Source organism: Tupaia chinensis, unplaced genomic scaffold (genome assembly GCF_000334495.1).
Source record: "Tupaia chinensis unplaced genomic scaffold, TupChi_1.0 Scaffold000121_1, whole genome shotgun sequence".
Classification (NCBI taxonomy): Eukaryota; Metazoa; Chordata; class Mammalia; order Scandentia; family Tupaiidae; genus Tupaia; species Tupaia belangeri.
In genome coordinates, this window is record NW_006159588.1 from 748776 (window position 1) to 774378 (window position 25603).

At 39.7% G+C, this 25603-nt stretch overlaps 1 protein-coding gene across 3 annotated transcripts in view; it reads right to left on the reverse strand.

Moving 5' to 3' along the window:
- The window catches only part of KDM4C (lysine demethylase 4C), a 452171-nt gene that overhangs the window by 64890 nt on the left and 361678 nt on the right, over positions 1-25603 (reverse strand). For all 3 annotated transcript variants that reach the window (XM_014586260.2, XM_027770291.1, XM_006144466.3), the window contains one exon: positions 21915-22100. In XM_014586260.2, the coding sequence (XP_014441746.1) occupies positions 21915-22100 (186 nt within the window). The remainder of the gene's footprint in view (positions 1-21914; positions 22101-25603) is intronic.

Consider the following 25603-nt stretch of genomic DNA (forward strand, 5'->3'; position numbering starts at 1 on the left):
GTGGCCTTGGTCTCTAGGAAGGAAGACATAACGTGGTCTCCTGCTCCCATTCCCAGGGCTCCCAATGCCTTTGTTTACAAGTCTTTTAAGGCCCTGATCACATGACCCTTTCGACTACTCTCCTTCTTACAATAGGACAAAGTCCATAAGTCAGTGCTAAGGCTAATCTTTTTATCTGCAGTGGCCAAGACAATGTCTATGACAATGTTGCTGCCAGTTGAACCATAGATGGGTGAGTGGGTGGTGGGTGGCTGAATCAGTGAATGATGAACGAACTATGAGGATACAGATATAGACACATCTTTAAAATGGAAAAGGAGTGATTACTTTCATTCACTGTTTAGAAAAGGGGAAAGAAAAGCAAAGGGGAGTTTTAAAACATGTTCTTCTTTCTAGAGCCATGTGGGCAAGTACAGGTAGTTGAAGGATGTAAAGAAAGTTTAAGGTGAAATACACAGGAACTGAAAAGTAGAAGAGGCTTGTCAAGGGAAATGAAAGGTAACATGAGCCTGATATGGAAAAAGCTGGCTCCAGATCATGACCATTGTCTTCTTGTGTAGGACCTGAAATTTATGCAGACTGACTGATTAGAAGAATGGCCAACACACAAATCAAATACACAACCTTCATCTAAATAAAAATTCTCATAAGCTTCAAGCATGACCATTTCAAGGAGAGCAATAAGAAAATAGATTCTTTCATAATGCTATTTTGATAGGATTTCTGACTTATTTTTGCAAGAAAAATTTATTGACAAGCATACCCCATAACTGATTACATATATCCTCAAAAGTATTTCCTGTCAGAAAAGCCTAAGAATCTACTGATATTAAGAATGTCATTTTTGATCAGAGAAGACACGTTAGGCAAGGGACTCCATCAGATTAAAGAAATGGCTATGGTATTTTGACACTAAGATGTGTAAGCTAAGGTGGTGAAAATCGAATTTTCCTTAACACAAACTAAGCAGAAACAGACAGTGGCTTAAATACACACACACACACACACACACACACACGTTATTTAAAGAACTGGTAGAGGCAGGTAGAAATGCTGGGAATGTGACAAAAATTTAAGTATGAAAATATTATAGAAACTCCACAAAAACATAAAAGGTTCCTGAGAAACAATGACCCCTCTACAGTTTTCAACCCATGTCCATACACATGAGTTAATTAAATTCTCCCAGAAACTCTGCAAGGTAGTTGTTCTTGCAGGTAAAAGATGCAGTAACTACAGTATAAACTCAAAATCTCGGAGCTGGTGAGAGGTAGACTGAGAAAAATATACTAAAATATTAGCAATGTATAACTCTGGGTAGTGAGATTTTATTTATTTATTTTTGCCTCCTTACGTTACGTACCTCTCTATTTTTCACTGCTTAGAGATTTATTCAAAATACTATGTACAAGGAGATCTTCAAAAAGTTCATGGAGAGGCAAACAGGTATAATGGTAGGTAAGGTATTGGACTCCCACAGAGCCAGCCTTGGTTCAAATCCTGGATCTGGCAGTTTGGGAATCACACTGATGCATAGGTGTATATGCCCCAAATAAGAGGAGACTAGAGGAGAAGGGACTGTGGCGAGGTCCCCCAAGGGGGGAGTAATTTCTCACTTTCCCTCTCTCTGTGTCTCTTCAGCAAGCACATAGGCCCTATGTGCTAAAACCTTAAAAATAGTCATGAAAATATATATTATGAAAAAACTATATATGAATTTTTAAAATGTTTTGTATCAAAATACATGCATAAATTTACTCCATTTTTCTTTGAACCTTTTGAGGTCCCCTCATAAGAGAAGAGTCCTTACCATTTTTCTAAATCTCTTAAATAGTAACCAATCCATGTACATTTAGAACTATTTGAAATGCTAAAAAACACCTGACACCAGGTCAGCCAGTGGTGGGATGGTTAAGGCTCTGTATTCCACATGGATCCCACATGGCTGACTCCATGGGTAGAGTCCTGGACTCAGCAGCTCTTGCCAAGTGCTTATGCATGTGTGCCCAAAATTCAGAAAGGAGAATGAACAAGAAGACACCACCCCGGGAGATGCTCGCTCGCGCTCTCTCTCTCTCTCACTCTCTCGTACATGGACCACCTAGCAAATTAAAGCAATAAAAAACAACAGCTGACATCAAACTATTCAGTAAGAAAAAACCATCTTCAACATTTATGCTTCAGTTTAATAAAAATGGTAAAATATTATGTAAGAAGGACATGACAGAATGATGCTTTTGTAAAATAGAATGATATATAAATTTGGTTATAAAATGTCATCTGATTTACCTCTATTGTTTATATTTGGGGGCAATTGTAATATAACACATAAAGGCACCTCTACTTTGTTCTTAATAATCACCACTGGAGCCAGCCTGTGGTCTAGTAGTTAAGGGAACCAGATCGTGGTTAGCCATGGCTTGACTCCTGGCCTCAGAGGTTTGAAAACAACATGCCGAGACCATGCACTTGGCAAGCCCAAAATCCTGATAGGTGAAATGTTTTTGAAAACAGAGAAAAAAAATAACAAGATAAAATAAAAAGAAAAATAATAAGATCTCTACAGCATGTTATTTCAATCAAAAGGAGATTTTAATCACAGAATTGGGGTTGTATTAAGAAAAAAACAACTAATTAAGTCTTTTTTTAGGAGTTATGACTATACCTGATTTCACCATCATACTAAGCTACCAAAAGGAAGGCAGAAACCTTAAGATCCAACTCCTTAAATGTAGACTTTTCTCTCCTCTGTTCCATGTTGCCTTCAATGAGCTGTGGTGTTAGGAATTAAACAGGCCCATATAACAAAGCTGTCTAACTTCCCTAGGATCCTACTGATGTGGAAATAAATGGGCAAACTACAGAGAAAATATAGTTAACCATCGATGATAGTGACTGGAAGAAGAAAATTATATTCCTTATATCCAGACTGGCACATCAAAGGTATACGAACATCCAATAAGCAGACTCTACAAAATCCAAAGCCAGTGTTGACAACATACAGTGAAAAGAGCACTGTTCTTCAGTGATGAGCATTCTACAGCAGAGAACTCCAGGCCAAAGAGACAAGAACCAGCTGTCAATCAAAGACAAGAAGAATAGCAAAGCAAGAATGGATACAGGGTGGGGAAAAAAAGGCATTTAAATAAGCAATTGCAAAACACCCATTACAAGTAAGGCACATTCCTAGGTGCAGAGGATAAAACTGAAAGAATGAGAGTTCCTTTTCTCACATAACTCACAGATTAGTGGAGAGGCAAATATAGCTGACCATAAGGCAAGAGACCTCAGATGTGAGCAGGAGAGGTCTCGTGGACAAGAAAACACACAGACAAGCTCTGAATTAGGCCTGAGAATGCCAAGTAGTCCTCGTGCATACACATCAGAGAGGTCATGTGAGAGCAGCATTGTATCATGGATACTTTTTACTACCTTATGAAGCACACCAACACCTACTCACAATGTGCATTATTTGTGTGTGTGTGTGTGTGTGTGTGTGTGTGCATGTGTTTACAGGGTTTTGTTTTTTTTTTTTTAGTTTTTTTCCATAAGGCACATGCATTTACCAGAGAGAGACAGAAAAAGGGTAAGTGAAAAAAATCACCTTCTCCTCTCAGGATCCTGGACATGTACACACACACACCATTATTTCCAAGCTGCTGGGTCCAAGACTCAAAATATGGTTGGCTCTGTGGGGAACTCAGTACTTTAATCACACCATCTGGTGGTCCCTTACAACACTGTTTTTAAATACATAAAATAAAAACACAAGATTATTTTGAAAAGCCACTAATATTAACATAATACTTAAAATTAAGCTTGTAATATGTGTGTCTTTAACATGCATTAAAACTTAATATGAGGATTGATGGTGTAGTGGTTAAAGCGCAGGGTTCCTACATGGCTGACCATGGTTTGAGTCCCGGACCCAGTGGCTTGAAAATCATGCAAAGCGTGTGTGTATTCATGCCTAAAATCTGGAAAGAAGAATGAAAGAGAAGGAACTACAGCATGGCCACCTCCCCTGGGAGGTGGTAATTTTTCCCTCTCTCTGCCTTCCTCTGTCTCTTTCAGGTAAGCATGTGTGCCCTATGGCAAGAGAAAATTTTTTTTTAAATAATAGAGGGCCAGATGGTGGCATGGTGAACAAGGTGCCTAGATCTCACATGGTCAACTGAACAGTTTGAGTGCCAGACACAGTACCTTGAAAATCAGGCTGGGTTTGCATGAGCACACACCCAAAATCTCAAGAGGAGAATGGAAGAGAAGGGACTGAGGCATAGTCACCCCTCCATAGGAAGGTGCTTTTTCATTCATTCTCCACCCCCACCATCTCTCTCTGGTAAGCACACACACCCTATAGCAAATACATTTTTAAAATAGGCTTTTCTTTTCCTTTTATTTTTTTTCTTTTTTTTTAAGGGAGATTTTTGCTATGGGGTATGTGCACTCACTGGAGAACAGAGAAAAACAGAGAGACAGAAAGTGAAAAATCACCTCCCCTGGGGGGATGGCCACACCACAATCCCTTCTCTTCCATTCTCCTCTGGAGATCTTGGGCACACACGCATATGTACCCAGTGTGAATTTGAAGCCTGCACATCCAGGACTCAAACAGCAGTTAACTACATTTGAGTCCAGTGATGTAACCATTAGGCCATAGGCTGTTCCCTAAGATGGACTTTTCTAAAATAAAAATAATAAATATAATATTAGGAGCAGGTCTAATAACTATTAACAAGCTAATTTCATAGTTGTGATGAGTGTAAATAGTATCTTGAAATCTCTGTTACAATGGTAATAAGGCATCTGTTGTGGACAGAATCATAAAAAATGCTAATTGAAGCCTATTCTCAAAATTGATAGAATTGTTAAATTCATGCTAGAACTTAGTGAAAGAAAAGATTTTTTTTTTCATTCTCTAACAATTTTTTTCTTGATAATAACTCATAAAAGGTATTTTATCACCTGCAATATTTAAAGGCACTGCAGTCAACCTTATAAACTGCCTTGTAAAAATGGTAACAATGCTATTCACATAATGGTGCTTGTATATACTATCAATAAAAGGACACAGTAGTGAGGTGAAATACAATGGGGCCCTCTTGTGAAAGGTTACATTATGAAGGCTAAATAGCAATATTTTGGTGAATGACCCTGAAGTAGGATTCTAACTTAGATACTGATAGTGGACTATGCACCACAGTTTCATAGGGCTCATATGAGAACATAATATACTCATATAATTTCTTCCCATTGTGGCTTTTACAAAGAACACAGAGCAATTAACCGATACAAGAGCTCAGAAGAGAGGAGTTCCATTTCACAGAATGACAGAGGATTCCTAACTGTAGCAAGATGGGCATGCTCTCAGCACAGCAAGGCTGACCTGTGCTCGCTTCCTGAGGTAGGATCACCCAGCATCTGCTCAGATGAATCAGTCAGAGAGGTCATCTTGAGAAACCCCCCAACTGGGTTTTCCCATCTATGTAATTATGTTAATAAAGGGTGTAAATCTAAAAATAATATGTACTGTAGTGGCCCCCAACTTTCCTGGCCAGGGACCGCCTCATGGAAGACAATCCCTTCACAGACCACAATGTAGGGGTGTGTGTGTGTGTGTGTGTGTGTGTGTGTGTGTGTGTGTGTGTGTGTGTGGGGGGTATTAGTCCAAGGATGACCCAAGCCTACCATATCCACCATGCACCTATTTCCACCACCATCACACTGCAATACACAACAAAATACACAACAGTAGGGTTTGTGCTCTCATGGGAACCCAATACTGCTGCTGGTCAGACATGAGGCGGAGCCCAGGCAGCAACGCAAATACTGGGGGAACGATCCACAGTCTAGGGGTGGTGAACCCTGATGTATAAAGCAGCTCAGAAAGCCAGAAAGGCTGGGAACCAGCAGTTAGCGTAATGGCTATGTCGCTGGACTCCCACGTAGTCGACTGTGGTTTGAGTCCCAGACCCGGTGGCTTAAAACTCACACTGGGCGCGTGTGCGTGCGTGCCCAAGATCCCGAGAGGAGAATGGAGGAGAAGGGATTGCAGCGTGACCATCCCCCCTGGGGGGTGATTTCTCGCTTTCTGTCTCTATGTCTCTCTGTCTGTCTGGCAAGCGCATGCGCCCTATAGCAAAAACCTCTCCAAAAATAAATAAATAAATAAAAAGTGAAAAAAAAAAAGAAGAAAGCCAGAAAGGCTGAACAAATTAAACGAAACTAAGTAGCCTCGCCAACAGAAATGGACCAGTACAGCACACTTCCATTTGTATCTAATGACACTTTCACCTTCTCAACTTTGTTATTTCTAATTCCTATGAATTAATCACCTGTGAGATATTATTATTATTGTTTCTCAAGGTATCGATCTCACAAAAATTTCTATAAGGATTAGATAAATTAATATAAACTATTATTTTTTATGAAATTTATATAGCTAGCAGAAGTCACCCATCTAAATTTGCCTAGTAATAATGAAAGCTTTCTTTGTGAATTTACAAGAGCTAAGTAAAAATCCTCCACCCAGAAAAAACTAAATCCTTGGGGCTTTATGAAAAAATAATTGCTCTTAGAGCACAAATGCACATGCGGACTCATAAAAATGTCACAAGTATTTAATTTTCTACATGTCTGTTTGTTCACGTGTATACTTATTTCTCACGGGTTTTTAACTGCAAACATACAATGCAGTGGGAAATGGGATGTGAGCAGTTTCCCAGCAGATTTAAAGTCTTATTCGCTTTAACGTCTGGAGAGGTAAAACAAACAAGCTGCATTAGATACTGAGAAAATCTAATTGTCTGAGTCACAAACTTACCTCAGAGTACAGAGGCAATAGTACTGCGTGCTAAGTGAAGAGGACTGGGAAGGAAGAACCAGCTTGGATGCAGCTGGGTATCTATGTCACTGTACTGATGTAAAAATCTTCCAGTGGGTCCCATCTGTGATCTGTTCTGAACAGTGAGCAACTTACACCACAAAGAGATAAGAGTTCACATTCATTGGACTCCTAGAGCTGGTAGTGCCCCCCCCACCCCCGGTGGAGCTGAAACCTAACAGGATCTTCTGCCAGAGTCAGGTCCAATTTTATCAGTTGCTAGAGAACACGCGAGTCCCTGATGCCTGCTGCTGGAAGTTCTGCCTTAGGCATTTTTATTTCAGTTCTTCTGGCATCTTAGATGACAATAGCAAAATCTGGGAGACCCACAGATTGAACACAACCTCACTCATTCACAATGGTGTGTGTATGTGTGTGTGTTTAGAAAGTGACAAGCTGATTCTAAAATGTATTAAAAAATACAAAGGACCTAAAACACTCAACGAAATCTTAAAGAAAAAAAAGATAAGAGAGCAAAGTTGGAGGACTTGCAATTTAGAGAAAGTAAGAGTAAAATGCATCTATTCAAAAATAATACAACTACATCTGTATCTATATATCTAGATATAGATACATCTTTTTTTTGGGGGGGGATGGTGGTTGCTATAGGGCACGTGCACTCACCAGAAAGACAGAGAGACAGACAGAAAGTGAGAAATCACTACCCGGGGGGATGGTCCCCCACCATCCCTTCTCCATTCTCCTCTCAGGATCTTGGGTATGCACGCACATGCTCCCGGCGTGAATTTAAGCCACCGGGTCTGGGGCTCGAACCGCAGTCGACTACATGGGAGTTCATAGACATAGCCATTATGCTAACTGCTAGTCCCTCCACAACAATATATTTTAAATGATTTCTGAAAGGACAGTCTTCAATAGGGAGAAGCAATGGACACAGTATACCACCACATGGTACTCCAGTCTACAATGATTTTTTTGACTCTCAATAATAGTTGGTACATAGGTGAAAAATATCTGAAATAGATGTGAAAATTTTTGTAGCAAAACAGACTTGATATTTAGCATAAGAAGCTTTCTGTACCACTAAGAAAGAAGGGCAAGTAAATAATAAAACCATATAAGCTAATTCAAGTCATAATCACAAGTTAGAAAAATGACTACTGAAAACAGCACATTTGAATGAAATGCCATGAGCTAGGATTCTGAAGACCTGGAAGCTCTGTAATGTACAAAGGCTATTGAACTCCTCTGAAGATTAATTTCATGGGAACCAGCAGTTAGCGTAATGGCTATGTCGCTGGACTCCCACGTAGTCAACCGCGGTTCGTGTCCCGGACCCGGTGGCTTAAAACTCACGCCAGGCACGTGTGCATGCGTGCCCAAGATCCCAAGAGGAGAATGGAGGAGAAGGGATTGCGGCATGACCATGCCCCCTGGGGGGTGATTTCTCGCTTTCTGTCTCTATGTCTCTCTCTGTCTGTCTGGCGAGCGCACGCGCCCTACAGTGAAAATCTCTGAAAAAAAAAAAAAAAGATTAATTCCATCATGTCTAAAATGAGTATGACTAAAATACCTACCCCACAAGGTTACTGTAAAAAACAAATGAGACAATATGACTGAAAGCACCTGGTAATCTCTTAAAAGACACTATACAAATGTTAGTTATTCTTATTACTTCTTTAAACTTGCTCTACATTGATATACTGCCCCCAACAAAGAAGGGCAGTCACCTTGATCAAATAAAGGGAGAAGAAGCACTTGTGTTTATAAAGACATACTGCTTAAATGAGGAGAGAGTATGTGAATTTCCTGGGTTTCTTTGGATTTCGGGAGAAAGAACCAAGGAAACAGTGGAAGTGAATTAGCCAAAACCTTTCTATTGCCCATTACAACCATGGCAGGAGTAGTGAGGACTTTGCCTATCTGCCCAATGTTCATCAAAGCGGTCACCCCCTCAGTCTTCAAAGTCCATTAGTAATCAAGCAAGTTAATATCTGCTGTCAGTTTGTCTTGCTAATTGAGTCTATGTATCTATCACCTTGCGCTTGAAACAAGTAGTGCTTTGTTAGTGTGAGGACAGGAAGGGACAGGGAAAGACCATAGAGGCCAGGACAGTACCCTTCCTTCCCAGTCCAATGCCAACAGCCTTGCTCTCCATCAAAAAAAAAAAAAAAAAAAATCTCTATAGCCCAAAGAAACTCAGTGAAAGCAACTCCCTCAATATCCAGTAAGAATACTGGATGCCATGAAGATATAAATAATAGCAGATTTTAGGTATAGTTAAAAATTGTTGAACCTACGGGTTTGCAAATTTGATGCTGTCTTCTAATTCCCAAGAAATGTATAGAGAAGGCTTTACTAAAAGGCCTATCTGGTACTCAAGGAGTGACACAAACAAAATGGAAAACAACTCAGTAAAGTATCTGGTACCCACAAAGACAAGGGTTTCACTTTTCCCTGGCTCAAGCACCAAGCAACAGTTTCTGAGCGCAAGGCCCACTCAGCAAATCATTGAGAGAAAAATGAATATCATGGTTCACTGGGGGAAAAAAAAAAAAGTCAAAATGGGAATTTCTTAGGTTTCTTCAGATAATACTTCATAATCTCACTGATTGAGTACACCGACCATGGGAAAAGAAGAAAAGAGAAGATGTTTGATACCTCATGATGAGAACAATCTGACTTCTGAGAAGGAATGTCAAGAAACTGCCAATTTTGCTCGGAAAGGAAAGAATTCACTGAGAGAAATGTGTCTGAGCTCAAGGTGGTGTCAATATCTCCAATATTCCATGGAAGGTCAGGACTAAGAAATTGGGGCATCCCCAAGGCTAACAAGCTTCCTACCAAGAGGCTTCAAGAAGCCTTTTGAGGTAATCCTGATTTTCATGCAGCAAGTTTATTGAAAGCAGGCATATAATGTAGACCCAGAGAATAGTCTTTCAGATAGAAATGTGAGAAGTTATCTCATTAAATTGCCTTTCTATTGCTTGCAGTTAATAGTCTTAAAATTATACTTTCATTACATTTTGTCAGTATCTATGGATTTCATTATGACTATGGCATCTAATTACTGTTTTCTACATGAAGGAATTGGAAATCCTGCCTCTTATGCTTTATAAGATGTTGAAATGTCAAATATCCTTTGTTGCTATGTTTCTGTTGACATTTTCCATTTATATTTTCCTATTGAATCCATGGTACTTGACTCTAACACCAATCTTAAAATATGGGATTAGTGTCACTACTTAATTTTCTTAACAAGCTATCAGACAATTCTATGTGCTTTAATTATTTTTTTAAAGAATATATACTGCTGAAAAGCTCAACATGTCCTGAGAACTGAGCAATAGTAATTCTGTAAAAAAGTTTGCAAGAGTTCTAACATGCACCTTACCTATGCTAAAAATACAACCAGATGAGTGGCCCTAGGAGTGGAAGACTTGATTTTCCTCAGGAAGTTGGTTCCTAAGTTTGCCCAGTATCAAGTGGCCTATGTTAAGTATTTCTCAATGCAGTTGGCAGCACAGTGGACCCCTAGACCTGCTAACCAGCCTCCTGGATCCACAGTGTACTTCAGGTGAAAATGACAGAGCTGAGTAGAAACCACCACCCAGGCAAGTTCCTCTTGGAGATTCTGCTGAGTCTGCTTTGATGGTAAAAAACAAAAACAAAAACAAAAACAAAAAACACCTGTGCTAAGATAGGATTTTTTTTTCTTCTTGATTAAAAAAAAAAAATCCATAAAGGGTTAATTTGTAGTTTTGCAAGGCCAATAAAAAGTTTAGGCAAGTATCTTTCCTGTGAAGTCACATTATCCCATATTCCCATATAAAACTAAAACCGTATTTTGAAAGAGATAAAAACAAGTTCTATAAAAGTTCCATTTTGTTACACAGCAATCGAGTTAATGGCTTTCTATTTTCCTTCTGAAATACCAAGGCACCACTATTTAACAAGTTTTTATTGTAGGATATGAAAAATACATTATGGAAATGCTGATATATTGCTGTGATTACTTTATTTATAACCAGGCTGTTTATTCCCTTCAGTCAAGTTAATTTTTAAACATCTCTTTCCAGAAAACTGAACTTAAAGAATATTACGCCAGCAGCTTCTCTTCTTTGAATATGTTTTGTATTGAGTAATAAGAAATTGCTGATATTCAAGCAATTTTAGCCTAAGAAACAGCAATTTCATGTCAGTCCTAGTATGGATCATCTGACCTCACACCAAAATATCAGGATTTCAAGATTTGGGTAATTTTCTCTATGAGATATTGGTGTGGTTCAGAGTAATAAGCAGTGAAGTGGCTAAGCAGGAGTCGGAACACAGGACTGCCTGACACTAAGACTGTTCTTAATGTTTTTGTTTTGCTGTTTAGATTTTGCCACAGGGCACATGCTGTCAGAGAGAGACAGAGAGAGGGAAAGTGAGAGCTCACCTCCCAGAAGGGATGGCCACACGACAATCTCTTCTCCATTTTCTTCTCAGGATTTTGGGCACACATGCATGTACATGCATCCAGCTTGTTTTTCAACCTGTCAGGTCCAGGGCTTGATCTGCACAGTTGACCATGTGGGATCCAGTTTCTTAACTACTTTACCATCTGCTAGCCCCCTCCCTACTATTTTTGTTGTGTTTTTTTGCCAAAGGGTGCAAGTGCTAGCGTGCAAGAGAGATAGAAAGAGAGAGAGACAGAGACAGAGAGAGAGAAGTACCTCCCAATGGGGCATAGTCTCACCACAATCCCTTCTCCTCCATTTCTCCATCCTAACTCCATCCACACATATGTGTTCAGGTTTTTCAATCCGCTGAGGCTGAGATTCCAATCATAATCAGCCACATGGGATCCTGCTCCCAACACACAGCCCTTAGCCAACATGCTAGGGAGCCAGCTCCAACACTGTTTTGACTGTACCTTACTCCTGAGTGCTGGCAACTCCTGAACTTCTCCAACACAATGACATTCCATGTATCCAGAATAATCGGAGAAAAAAATTCCTTGAAGTTAACTTCCTACATTTTTGAGAGCTGTCAAACTATAATAATAGGAACTCATCAAATCCTTGAGAAATTGGTTCTTTTTTATAAGCACATTCTAGAGTTCGGTTGTTTTTATAGCAACCTTTCCAAATTATTTCAAACTTCTTGTCTTCTTTTGTAGAGTATGATGAGGCTGTTCTGTACTCCTGAGAGACCATTCAAGACAGGTAAACTTATTTTCTCAGGTTCTAAGAATACAACTTGATGGCATCCCTCAACACCAGCCCTCTCTGGAAATGGCCCATGGCTAGGGAAGGCTGGTGCCCCACCAAAGCGGATGCCGTTTCCCTTGGCAGCCTGCATCCCAGGAAGGATGAATGAGGAAGTAGAAGCCCTACCCTCCAAAGGCAGTCTCAGCTTCAGAGCTTCCTACGAGGGTAGCTGAGGCCTTGGTGAGATCTCATTGCACCCTGGCTTCTCCCTCTGCATAATATGCTCCCTTCCCTTCCCCAGACGATGAACACAAGAACACTTCCTAATAAATTTTCCGCCTCAGACTCTGCTTCTCAGGGAAATTGCTACACCATCACCATGAACAGGACTTACTGTTCTGGAGGACGACAATCTCAAAACACGTGTTTCTCTCGTAAGGGATTCCAAGGGCCTCATCCACTTGTCATGATCTTGTAAGTTAGTTATTTTCCTGCACACCACCTTGCTTATTATGCTTTCCCAGCCCTTCTTACGGATGTTGGTTCATGTGCATGTCCCAGCTTTTTTACTTTCTAAAATGTTAAATCTAATGAACATATTTCAATTTTGACTAGAAAAACTTCATGAAGGCTCTGAGTTAAGGTCTGGAGACCCATTTTATGAACGAAGGCATATATCACTCTGTGACATATACTTAGGTTGGTTTCATCATTAGTTGTTAAATTCCAGTGTAGGTTGTGTTCCAGATAGCTGAGGCTGTTAAATAAGACATCTCCTGACAATCAAGGATCCACAGAAGGTGACTATCAATGCTCAGATGAAAAACACTTATAGTTTCAGACCAAAAGGTAGTATCCAAGTTATTTCAGGGGTTCTTCAGGCCCCTTGGCAGGAAGCATTGTCTATTTGCTTAAAAATAAATAAGCTGTCCCACATAATGCATGCACTCACATTTTAAAAGTGCATCTGGAAGCCAGCAAAGGGCCTATTGGTTACATTGCTGGACTCCCACATGCTTGACTACAGATTGAGTCCTGGACCCGGTGAGTTCAAACTCACACCAGGCTCGTGTGTGTGCATGTCCAAGATCCCGGGAGGAGATGGAGGAAAAGGGAATGTGGCTATCCTCCACAGAGCGGGGGATGATTTCTCACTTACCCTCTCACTGTCTCTGTCTCTCTTCAGTGAGTGCATGTGCCCTGTGGCAAAAGAAGCCTCTTAAAAAAAAAAATACATTTGGATGCTTCTGAGAAATACCCCGCCAGATTAAAGGGGGGGAAAAAAAAATCAGAGTTTGAGGACAAGCTGTTCTCCCAAGGCGAAGATATTATCCTCAATAACTTGGGAACAGGCTCTGCTTTCTGCCTGAGGTAAGGATGTAGTTTGCTAACCCTGAGTCTGATTCAAGAGTCAAATGCTCACAAAACTCTCTTTAAATGAAAAGGCCCAGACTGTTACAAGTAAATTCTTTCAGAATTAAAATGTAAACTCTATACAAAGGATAACTGTATGTTATCAAAACATGGTTTGCTTTCAGATCCAGCAACAGACAATTCCATGTAGACAGTGTTGCAACTACATAGCTCCACTACTGGGTGATGGACAAGAAAAACACCACACCAATGTATTCGGCCTCTGCTCTGTCCTGTGTGGGTATCTGTTCTCTCTTTTCAAAAATCAAAAACCCATGGAAACACTTTACTTAGTATCAGAAGTGGGTCTGGAACCACTTGCTACAGTGGGAGCCAAAACTAGGACTGGCATGACAACTGTCACCAAGTTGAAAGGGATCTGGAAAAAGGGGAAGGACAAAATGGTAAGCTGAAGGTGGCTCAATAGAGGCAGAAGAGCCTCAAACCTGAGACTGACCATGAGGTTGCTTTAGGGAATGTGTCAGTAGAACTTTTCCTCCACACCCCACATGCAGATCCAAAACTACCCAGCCTGCCCAGCAGAAGGTAAGGTGGCCCGAAGTGAGACTCCAGCTCCTCCCTAAGGAAACTAGCTAGGAAGGTAACAAAAACTAGAATTCCCAAAGGAAACTAAACTCAAGGCATGGGGATTTGCCGCAGATCTCCTTGAAGCCCTTGTTCTACAGACACAAAACATGGGGTGAGGGGGTGGCTTACACCTATTGACCCAGTCTTTCCTGAAGAAATGGCTAAAGAAACACCAGTAAGAGAACAGGGATACAAAATAGAGTGCAAACATTTTTAATGAGATATATTTAATTAGCCCTGTCTCCACTAGTTTTGTCTGATAAAATGAACAAGGTGAAAAAATGGTTCCAAATGTAAATATTCTAAAGGGCCTATGCTAAATATTTCTCTTCCCATGCAAATCTGACCTTAACCTTCTATTATTTGGGATAAGTGGACTGAGATTTCAACAAAAAATTTCTACTCATAGAGAAGGCATGAGTTTGTTTTTGTTTTTGCTTTTTGCTAGATTTAGGAATATGGATCACATTCAGGTATGAGTCACAGTAGGTTTTTGGTATTTTGGGGTTTTTCTCTTGCTAAGAATTCTTTACTCCATATCTTTCCTTTGGTCAGAATTCTCTTTTTCAATAACATCCAAGTAAATTCAATAGGCCATTTGGGAAGAAAACTTTTGTAGAAGAAACAAACCTCACACAAATGCCAGATAATTATGCACAAGTATGAGACAAAAGAGTACAGTTAGACATAGCAAACTATTGAACAGAATGTTAGTCGGCCATATCCAAATTGTTAAAGAGAAAACAAACCAAACAATTCCATCATTAGCAAGACACCCAGAATCTGGCAGATAAGGATGGAGTTTGTGGAAATGACACCATTCAGATCACCATTAGGTGAGGGTTAGCTAAATTCTAATTCTGTTTATGAAAAGAATAGAAGAGAAATTAAAAGGGGATAGAATTGAGCCATGAAATTGAGCTCTAGACTAAAGGAGAGAAAATAAAAAGGAAATAGAACAGATGGGTTCAATCCATAGCTGCATTTGATTTATCAACCCCACTGGGGCCAAGGCAAACGTACAGATATTAGAAGGCCATCCTGAAAGCAGGCAAAAGCCTTAGCTGTAATTAGTTCTCAGTCAACTGGCTGCCTCTTTTTTTTTTTTTTTTTTTTTTCCGGAGAGGTTTTTGCTATAGGGGGTGTGCGCTCGCCAGACAGAGAGACAGAAAGCAAGAAATCACCCCCCAGGGGGGATGGCCACGCCGCAATCCCTTCTCCTCCATTCTCCTCTCGGGATCTTGGGCACACACGTACACGCGCCCAGCTTTGAGTTTTAAGCTACCACATCCGGGACTCGAACTGCAGTCGACTACGTGGGAGTCCAGCGACATAGCCATTACACTAACTGCTGGTCCCTGGCTGCCTCTTATAGTCTTTTTTCTCTCTTCCCCACTACAATTGGTTTACCAAGGCTATAAGTCTACCTCCAAATATCTCCAGAATAAAGAGACTTATTCCAAGAACTGGCCACAGTGAAAAGCCAGATCTCCTTTCCCTTCTATCTTTATGGGAACATTAGCTTTCTGCATCTACTCAGCCCATTCTACTCTGTAATCCAGCTTCCATTTGGCCTCAAGACTGGCCTCCAAATACCGTCCCACTTCCTGCAGTCAGCTCTCTGCCACAGCACCAAGTAGAACTCCCTCAAATTTGTATAACACAACGGCATAAAGAGTTGGGTCTGGGTAAGACCTGCCTGGTCTCACACTATTCTGCATGGTCTCAGCACTATCCCTTGTCCACGTGTGGGCGCACATGTATACATATATGAAATAGCTATTAGGTGATGAGAATGCCCCAACCAAGGGATATGTATCTGTGGGCCATGCTCCTAGGAGGCTTCCTCCAAATAATCTTCTCCTCACCATGGCGCATCTACACCTTCCTGCCCCTCACCTCATCTCTAAAAACTGGATCATTACTTAACCACATTCAATTCCCTAAATTGAAGGAGGGAGAGGTTTTGTTTTGTTTTACTTCATGGACATATAAAAAGACAGTTCTACTACGCATAAAAGCTGACATAGCTTACCCAGCTTACTCCTCCTGCTTCATCTTCATCTCATCATTTCTTCCTGACTCCTCCATTACCCCCAACATGTCCCAGGCCACAGTCTCACTGAACTGTTCAACCTTTTTCAGATAAACTAGGCCTTCATATACATGCTGTCCCTTCTGTTTACAATACCTTCACAACTCCTATCTCACCAGAAAACTCCAACTCTCCTTTTAGAACTAACAAAAATGTTATCCCTTCTGCAAATTCTACCCCATGCCCTTGATAGAATTAATGGCTTCCATCTGTGGGCTCCCAAAACACTTTATTCATATCTTTATTTAGCCTATCTCATTATGGTAGCAGTGTATAGCAGCTAAGAACCTGGACTCTGAGTCAGACTGCCTGGTTTTGAATCTTGGCTCTTCCACTTATTATCTGCAATAATATATAGCAAGTTGTATAAAATTAAACTCTGCTTCAGTTTATTCATCTGTTAAAAAGAAGTAGGACCATAATGGCTTCTATTCACAAATGGGGCTTTGAAGATTGAGTGAATAATATCTATGAAGCCTTTAAAACACAGTCTATCTGGACCAGCAGTTAGTGTAATGGCTATGTCGCTGGACTTCCATGTAGTTGACCATGGTTCAAGTCCCGGACCCAGTGGCTTAAACCATGCTGGGCACGTGTGCATGCTTGCCCAAGATCCCAAGGGGAGAATGAAGGAGAAGGGATTGTGACATGGTCATCCCCCCTGGGGAGAGATTTCTCGCTTTCTGTCTCTCTGGCGAGCGCACACACCCTACAACAAAAACCTCTCAAAAAAAAAATTCTGAAGGAAAAGTTTATGTCCATTAACCCTTTAAAATTCCTAGAATGGTCTGTGATTATGGATTTATTATTTGCATACTGATGTTATTTTATTTTTCTTTATCCTTCATAGCACTATTTTAACATTCAACTCATTTGTGCTTGCCAAGTTTGCTCTTGGCTTTAGAAAAATTATTCAGACAATGAATTTCTACTTCTCACAGACAATTTCTTTCCTACATTGAAATATGAAAAATCACATGGGTGTTCAATGAACATCTGAAGTTTATTATTCTATTATTCTACAAAGTAAAGGAACTTCATGCTGTGATCTCAGATAGGGTTCAGTTGTTTGTAAAAAAAAAAAAACCACACAAAAAAAAAAAAAAAAAAAAAAAAAGCACAGTCCATCATAATAAAGGGCTGAATAAATGTTTACCATCATTATCTCATAAAAAAAATACATATGCTTGAAGCAAGTATATAAATGAGATCGGATCAGGAAGAATGAATGAAGTTGGGCTGAAAAATTAAAAGGTAAACAGGTGTATTTATTTCCAAGATTTTCTTTCTGTCTCTTTCCTTCCCTTCCTCCCTCCCTCCCTCCCTTCCTTCCTTCCTTTCTTTCTTCCCCTTCTATGGGGCACCTATCTGGTTTACTCAGGTGTGAAGAGATGATTCTTGTGGTGGCTTTATTTTCAAGGAAGTACATAGTTTATGCACAGTAATTGTCTGCTTTGGAAAAGCACTATATTTTCAAGGCTCCTACTTTCACAGCTATTTTACTATTTATTATATTGTCTTTTCCTTATAAATACCTGTACGACATTCCAATAAGCAGGCAGGAATATAACCAAATGGAATCTTCTGAAATACCGTCAAGAAATAGATTACACTGGGTCACAGCAAAGGATCATAAAGCACACAACATGGCCATACACACAAACACATGTGCACACATCTGAACACATTCATGCACACACAAGAATGAGATCTTACATTTTAAACACCCAAACAAGTCCTTGACAAAAGCATTGACAGATATATGTTAAAATTTAGAGTAAACAACAGAGATCATTTGAGGCATTTTTGTGTTACATATTGCTCTAGTCATTAAGAATTTGAAAGCTACCTATTTTTCTCAAATATTGACTTTTCAAATTACAAAGTATGCTTATTGCCTGATAGAATAGATCACATGAATTTTTAAATCATTACCTAGAATGATTTTGCACTCAAAGATTAATAACACTAAATAAGCTGATATATTTTAAATAATTTAGGACATTAGTGGAATAGTAGAATTTACCTTAATACAGTCCTTTTGGATGCATACAGTCAATAATTGAGACAAACGGAAAAATAAAGGAATCAAATAAGGGTTGAGAGCATACACAAATTGTAATTCCTATTCTAAGAAGCATATCTCTTATCATTCAGAGTTTACACGAAGAGAAATGCCTCCAAGAATTTGGATTCTCCCCCCCCCACTTTTTTTTTTAATATTCTGTTTTATTTTTTAAATGCTGGAGGGCATGTGCACTCACCAGAGAGAGACAAAGAGAAAGAGAGAGAGGGAAGAAGGGAAATAGGACCCCTCAATGGGGTACAGTCAAACCACTCTCTCTTCTACATTTCTCTGTCCTTTTGGGATTCCGGCCAAGCATGCACATGAATACACCACGTTTTTCAATCTGCCAGGCCAGGATTCAAATTGCAGGTGGCCATGTGGGACCCAGCTCCCTTAACTGCCTCACAATTTGAGCATTTCCTACAATTGAAAAGGAAAGAGCACTAAATAAAATAGAGACTTTCGCAATGCTCTTAACCAAAGTTGCCTGATTCTGTAAGCCTGCTGGTTAGTTCCCAAACATTTTGGGGGAAGAACTCATATTTGTAGTCCAGCTGAAGAAGAATAGATAACTAACAGCTACCAGAAATATATTTCAGAAATCCAGTGTTCATGGTGCTTCTCTCTAGAGTACTTAGCAAAGGCAATTTTTGAACACTAAAATTTTTCCCTCATAAGGAAAAGCTGCCACATGTAATGTCATAAATTACATGTTTTTCCTTCTCTTTACAAAGTCTACCAAGCTTAAAGTGAATCTGTAGGGGATAGTAGTTTCTAAATCACCTCAAAGTCAAATACTTTCTTTCTCATCATCATTTATGAAACACATTAGTAACCTAAACCTGACTGAACCACACATCAGATTTAAGAGAAATGAGATCCTGATTAAACACCTGGATCTCTTTAATAGCAACTTCAATATAATCATGAGTAACCACAGAGCTTTAGAATATTAAAGTAAGAACGTGTGATCCCAAGTAAAGCTTCAGAGGAACACCTCTAGTATCATTCGAGGTTTGGGGTTTGGAATGCAATAAATTAATAGAGTATGGACTGAAAAGGCATTTACATTCCAGCACCTGCCACTCATTAACTATTTGGGCAAGAAATTGAACCTCTCTGAACTCCGATTTCTTGTCCGTAAAACAAGAAAAATACCCCCCATGTGAATATAATTCACATAATATTGTAGCAGCATCAGAAGTGGAAGTGGTAGAAATAAAACTCATTTTTTGAGTTTGTATTTCGTTCTACGAAATGAAAACAGCAGGTGGGATTCCATTTTGAGGAAGCTGAGTCTCAGAAATAAGAACTTGCACAAGGTTGCACACATGTTAGTAGCAGAATCAAAGTGTGAACACCAGTTACTCTGACTCCAAAGGTCACAAGCTTGAGCCCATCTCAGACTGCATTCACAGGATCATCTGGCAAGCTAATGCTGTCAACATCTCACTGTTAATGGTCAAGTGCCGCACAATGTCATGCATTACGACTGTTTTTTCAGTTGCTAAAATGTATTTTCTGCCAAGTACATAAAACTGTTCTAAGGACCAACACATCAACTTAAGAAACTAAGGAATAGCCAAAAATAAATATGCAACTTGAGACCTAAGGCAATGGAAAAATATGAAAATTAACTTTAAAATAGATACGACAGTGGGTGACATCATTCTGTACACTTGTGCATTCACACACATCTGCAGAGAGTCCCAACCCACAAACATCAAATCTCTCTCAAGGCACCAGTGGAAATAGCTGGAATCATTACAAAAACCTGGGAGGGACCAGCAGTTAGCGTAATGGCTATGTCACTGGACTCCCACATAGTTGACCGTGGTTCGAGTCCCAGACCCAGTGGCTTAAAACTCACGCCCGGGTGCGTGTGCATTCGTGCCCAAGATCCTGAGAGGAGAATGGAGAAGGGATTGCAGCATGGCAATCCCCCCTGGGGGGTGATTTCTCGCTTTCTATCTCTCTGTCTCTCTCTGTCTGTCTGGCAAGTGCACGCGTCCTATAGCAAAAACCTCTCCAAAAAAAAGAAAAAAAGAAAAAGCTGGGAGAGTTCTTGTGTTGTGGGTCATGGCTCTATAAGCTAACACTTATGACTGGGCAGGTCGCTCACAGTGGGTTATTAGCAACACAGGGCAAGCGTGTTAGGCTGCAGATAGCCTGTGGCCAAGTCCCCCAGGGATAACAGAGCAGCAAGCTAGCAAAGCTGAGCAGTTGTGCACTGTCAGAACCTCCTCTAGAGTTGAAACACTTATGGCAAATTAGAAAGCTTACAAAGGCATACGTACACTGTCATAATTTATCTAAATATTTAAAACAGAGGGAAAATTTTATTTACCAAGGACAAATAAACTGAATTATAATTAAAGTTACATGTTATTTGGTTGCAAATATTCATCCCAGAACTAAGTTTACTTTTGAATGAAATGAAAATGCAAAATAAATAAATAAGTTCATTCAATAATTAAATTAAATTAAATTGATCTCTTTGGGCTGGTCCTGCAGCTCAGCAGTTAGGTATTGGGTATGAGGTGTAAGATTCCACATGGCGAAATGCAGTTCATATCCCAGCCCTGATGACCTGAAATACCATGTGCATAGTATGTGCAGGCCCCAAATCCTGACCAGCTGGAGAAATGGACAAAAAAGGACAGCTTTGTGATCATAACCTTATGGCCTTATGGAACATTCTCTCCTTTTCTCTCCCTCTCCCTTCCTCCCTCCCTCCCCTCCCCCCCCTCTCTCTTTTTCTCTCTCCCTCTCTCTGGTGAGCTCATGAGCTATCTAGAAATTTAAAAAGAAACTGATCTCTCGGGACCAGCAGTTGGTGTAATGGCTATGTTGCTGGACTCTCATGTAGTCAACCATGGTTCAAGTCCTGGGCCCAGTGGTTTAAACTCATGCTGGGCACGTGTGCGTGCGTGCCCAAGATCCTGAAAGGAGAATGGAGGAGAAGGGATTGCAGTATGGCCATACACCTGGGGGGTGATTTCTCGCTTTCTGTTTCTCTCTGTCTTTCTGGCAAATGCATGCACCCTATAGCAAAAACCTCCCCCCACACGAAAAAAAAAAGAAGGAAGGAAGGAAGGAAGGCAGGCAGGCAGGCAGGCAGGCAGACATTGATTTCTATACTTTTCTTCTACAAGTCTATTTCATTTTTAAATCATTCTCACTCCTTCCAGGGTCTCTATGCCACCCCAAGCTACTCCATCTCAGGAAGAAAAGCCCCAGAAGTCCCTGCCATCCTCCCTCTCTTTGCTGTGTTGCTGCTTTTTGTTTTTTCTAGAAGAGATTAAATAAAACCCTAAGGCCACAGCATTTAGTAGCATAGATTTTTCACTGCATAATCTCACATGATTCCCTTCCCAGAAATGATCTCACCAAGACCTCAGACATGTGCCATGCACATCTGTACCACCACATTTAGCCCTGTGTATAGATCCAAGACTAACAGGTATAATGTATTTTTTCATCTGTTCATTTACTCATTCAACTCAATAAATATTTATTGTATCTGGAATGCACCAGACACTGAGGGAGCATGGGCAGATATTCAGTAAATAACAATGTACAATTGCTGTCCTCAAGAAACTCACAGTCTAGACATGTCAACAATAAGTAACATTAGGGCAAAGCATGCTAGGCCTGGGACATAAACCGATGCAGTCTTGGCATCTGAGAACAGATAGTACACCTTACCACATTTGAGTTGACCTTATGTCGAAAGCATGTGATGTTCACCACATAAGGCCAATCGTCAGGTTCCATCAGTACCCCAGCAGCATGGGCACAGGTGACATGGAAAGAGGCAGGGCAGCGGCCATAGGAACACTGGATGCAGGCTCCAGAGACCTTCTTAACCCGTTGTCTGCAGAAGATGCATTTCTGGAAGGTTGGAACAGAGAAGACCATCAATTCACACTCTATAACTCTGCCAATTTCCACACTTCACAGAGTAGCAGCTATTAGAGATGAAGGGGGGCTGATTACATCAACAAGTGCTGACTCTCCAGGGGCCCTAGCAGTAAGAGCATCTGCAGCAATACAATCTGCTTACTTTAAAGGAGACACACTTCTACGGACACAAACTAGCAGACACATGTTTAAATATGCCTCGTGCTTAGGAAAGCTAAACTCTTTTGCGCAAGCTCCTCCAGGCAAAGAGCTCAGGAAAAAGGCCCCGTGGTTATTCCTATAAATCACCCATGAGTGCTGAAACTAACTCTGTTTTACCTCCTGTATGGAAGGACTCTTTGTATATCAAGAGATAAAATATGTGTTTAGAGGACAGGCCCATACAATCCTAAATTAGATGAGGTCTTCTAAACCACCCAAACAGCATGTAGAAGGGTTCATTTTCCATTTACAAGGAACTGTAAAGTGTTAAATGGTCCAATGTGGAAACTCAGGGCTCAAGTGTTTAATAATCCAAAGCTGAACTCTTCATGACTGACACAAAAATATGCCTCTCAAAGTGAGGAAATTGAAAATCACCCCAAAGGGCATAATTTTGCTGAACAACTATAGCTGATGATGCCTGAGAAAGAGATCATGAAAATAAAAACAACAATAATGATTACCACAATCTGAAAATTAAATTGCATACAATTAGCCCTAAACATTATCAGTACATTTGTTGTGAGAGATAGAAAAAAATCGAAGAGCTTCACTAAATGTAAGAATTGTGAGTTAATACATGGGGTTAGGAAAAATGGCTGTAGAACAACATAGGGTCAGGTTTGGGAAGAACAAGAGACAGAATGATCAAAAAAGTTTAACTTTTCATTCCTACAGGTAAAAAAGGTGTGATGTGACCAAATGATGGCACAACTGTTCTTTTATAAGTACATTTTCCTTCCTAGGACCAAAAAATGACACTTAAACTCAATGCCTTTTGAGGGGACTGTAATATTTTTAACACATACCTGTAAGAATCATTGTGCACTTAACTTCTGATTCTTCTTTACCCTAGCATCTACAGTGACTCCGTTTTATAAATTCTGTTCCTTAGTCTTGCTCTGATCTCTTTCTACCCATCTATAGCAACTACCATTGTCTCTGCTCATGGTGTCTTGTCCAACATAGTAATGATCTCATAGCTGGTCTCTCCATCTTCTATTTCATTTCATTTAGATTCATCATCCCCAGGATGGCCAGAGTGACTCTTTACAACATAAATCCCATGTCACTTCCCTGCTTAATATTCATCAATGCTTTCTCCTTGTCTCCAAGTTATTTGGAATGGGGAGAGAGGGCAGGAAAGAATAGCATAAGATGAAAGATCAAAGCTTACAAAAGGTCCTTTTCAGTATATTTGAAAGATCTTATTTCTCACTAGTTACTATAAGGGCCTATATTCTAGGCACGTAACTGATGCTCCTATATATCCAGATTCAATGTACAATTAAGCATTTTTAGGTGGGTGGTTGAGGATGTGGCTTGGAAAATTAAGAGATACAACAGAGAAAGAGAGAGAGAGAGAAAGAGTATCAAAGAACTAAAACAAAACCCATATAATTCACACAAAAGTATTACTTCATATCTTTTCTTGGTATTTTTGTCAATCCTTGCTATCTGTTTAAACACATTCTTGATAACTCTTATATTTTTGGAATTATTTTATTTAATTTTATTAATCTATTTTTTTTTATTTTGACCAAAGAAAAAGAGAAAAATAGAAAGAGAGAAAACAAGAAAGTAAGACACCAAGTCTGGACTTGAACGGCAGTAGGGCATGTGGTAGACCAGCACCTCAACCCTCATGCCACCTACTGGACCCATCCTCAATAATTCTGATATTTTGGTATACTTTTGTCAATTCCAATAATTTTACATGTTCCAGGAGATATAATGGCAAACATTCATATAAGAAGCTCAAGGCATAATCAGACGGTCTTTTAAAAGCTTAATTATATTGTACATTATAAAAGTCAATTGTTTGAATAGTTCAGATATTGATGGATGCACACAAAATGAAACTGTTTCCTATTTTCCTAATTAAATAAGATCTTTCAAAGAGTAGGAACAAGTGCTATGACTTAGCTAAGTAAAGAACTGACACTTTCCAGCTTCTGTCACCATTAACTCCTACATAAAACTGAGGCCCTCAGAAAAGGGAGGAGGCAGAGAGAATACACATAACTCCAGTGAAGAAAAAATCCTTAGAAAATAAGAGAGAATGTATCCTCTCCAAGAAAGACCAGAACTGGTCCTTTTTAGACTAGAAGCATGATATCCTTAAAAACTTAACCTAACTAGACTACAGTAATTCAATGCTTTGGAAGATGCTTATTCACAGAGTTGAGAAATTGACTTATACGTCAAGTGGGTTCTTGCAGAGACAAACAACTCCATAAAACCTATGTGGGAAGCCATTATGAATGTATCCTATATACAATCTACACAGTATTTCATTTTCATGTGTTGCTATTAGATAAGTTTTCCTCTACTTGAGCTTAAACAACTGTGAAAATTTGACACCATCACGTATGGTGTACAGACGCTAATTCAATAAGTAAGAGACAGCTAAAATGAATAAAGTGAATAAAATTCTAAAGAATGTTACAAAGGAATAACTGCTATAAAAAAAAAAAGTAGGGACAAAAATACTATATACAATCAGAACGGGCAATGAGTCACACTTAGCAGTAATAGGGGGAAGAAGGCATTAGAGCAAAACAAAGAGTGGGCCAGCTGATAGCATGGTGATTAAGGCAGCTGGATCCCACATGGCGAACTATGCAGTTTGAGTCCCAGACCTAGTGACCAAAAAACACACCAGACACATGTGCATGCATACATAAAATCCAGAAAGGGGGCAGAAGTGGAAAAGAAGGGACTGCAACGTAGCCATCCCCCATGAGGGGTGCTTTCTCACTTTCACTCAATCTTTGTCTTTCTCTGGTGAGCATATGCACATTCTGAAAAAAAAAAAACCTTGAAATAATAAATTTATAAAAAGTCTGATTGGGTTTTGATGGTAGACATAACCCCTGTTACCACCTTTCCAGCCCCAAACTCTAAAGAAATATATAGGAATAAAACCATAGTAACACTGACAAACAAGAAACAGAACCATCAGAGGACTAGAACATGTGTGGAATTCTAGATCATGGGAAACAGATGGAACTAGATTAACAGAAAAACCAAAGTAGATAAGCACTAATCCAAAAGAACAAGCAAAGGCTACTGAAGTTACAGTGAGAAAATTTCTCAGCCCTAAAGCCTCAAAGCTACCCCAAAGAAAGAATCTAAAATTACAAAAAGAGAAAACCCTGAGTCAACATGTGGTAATTACTCAGAATGTTATTAACTAGATGTTTCTAAAGATCCTTATAGGAAGATTTGATAGGCACGAATGTCCAACAGCTAGAAGGTTTTCTCTTTCC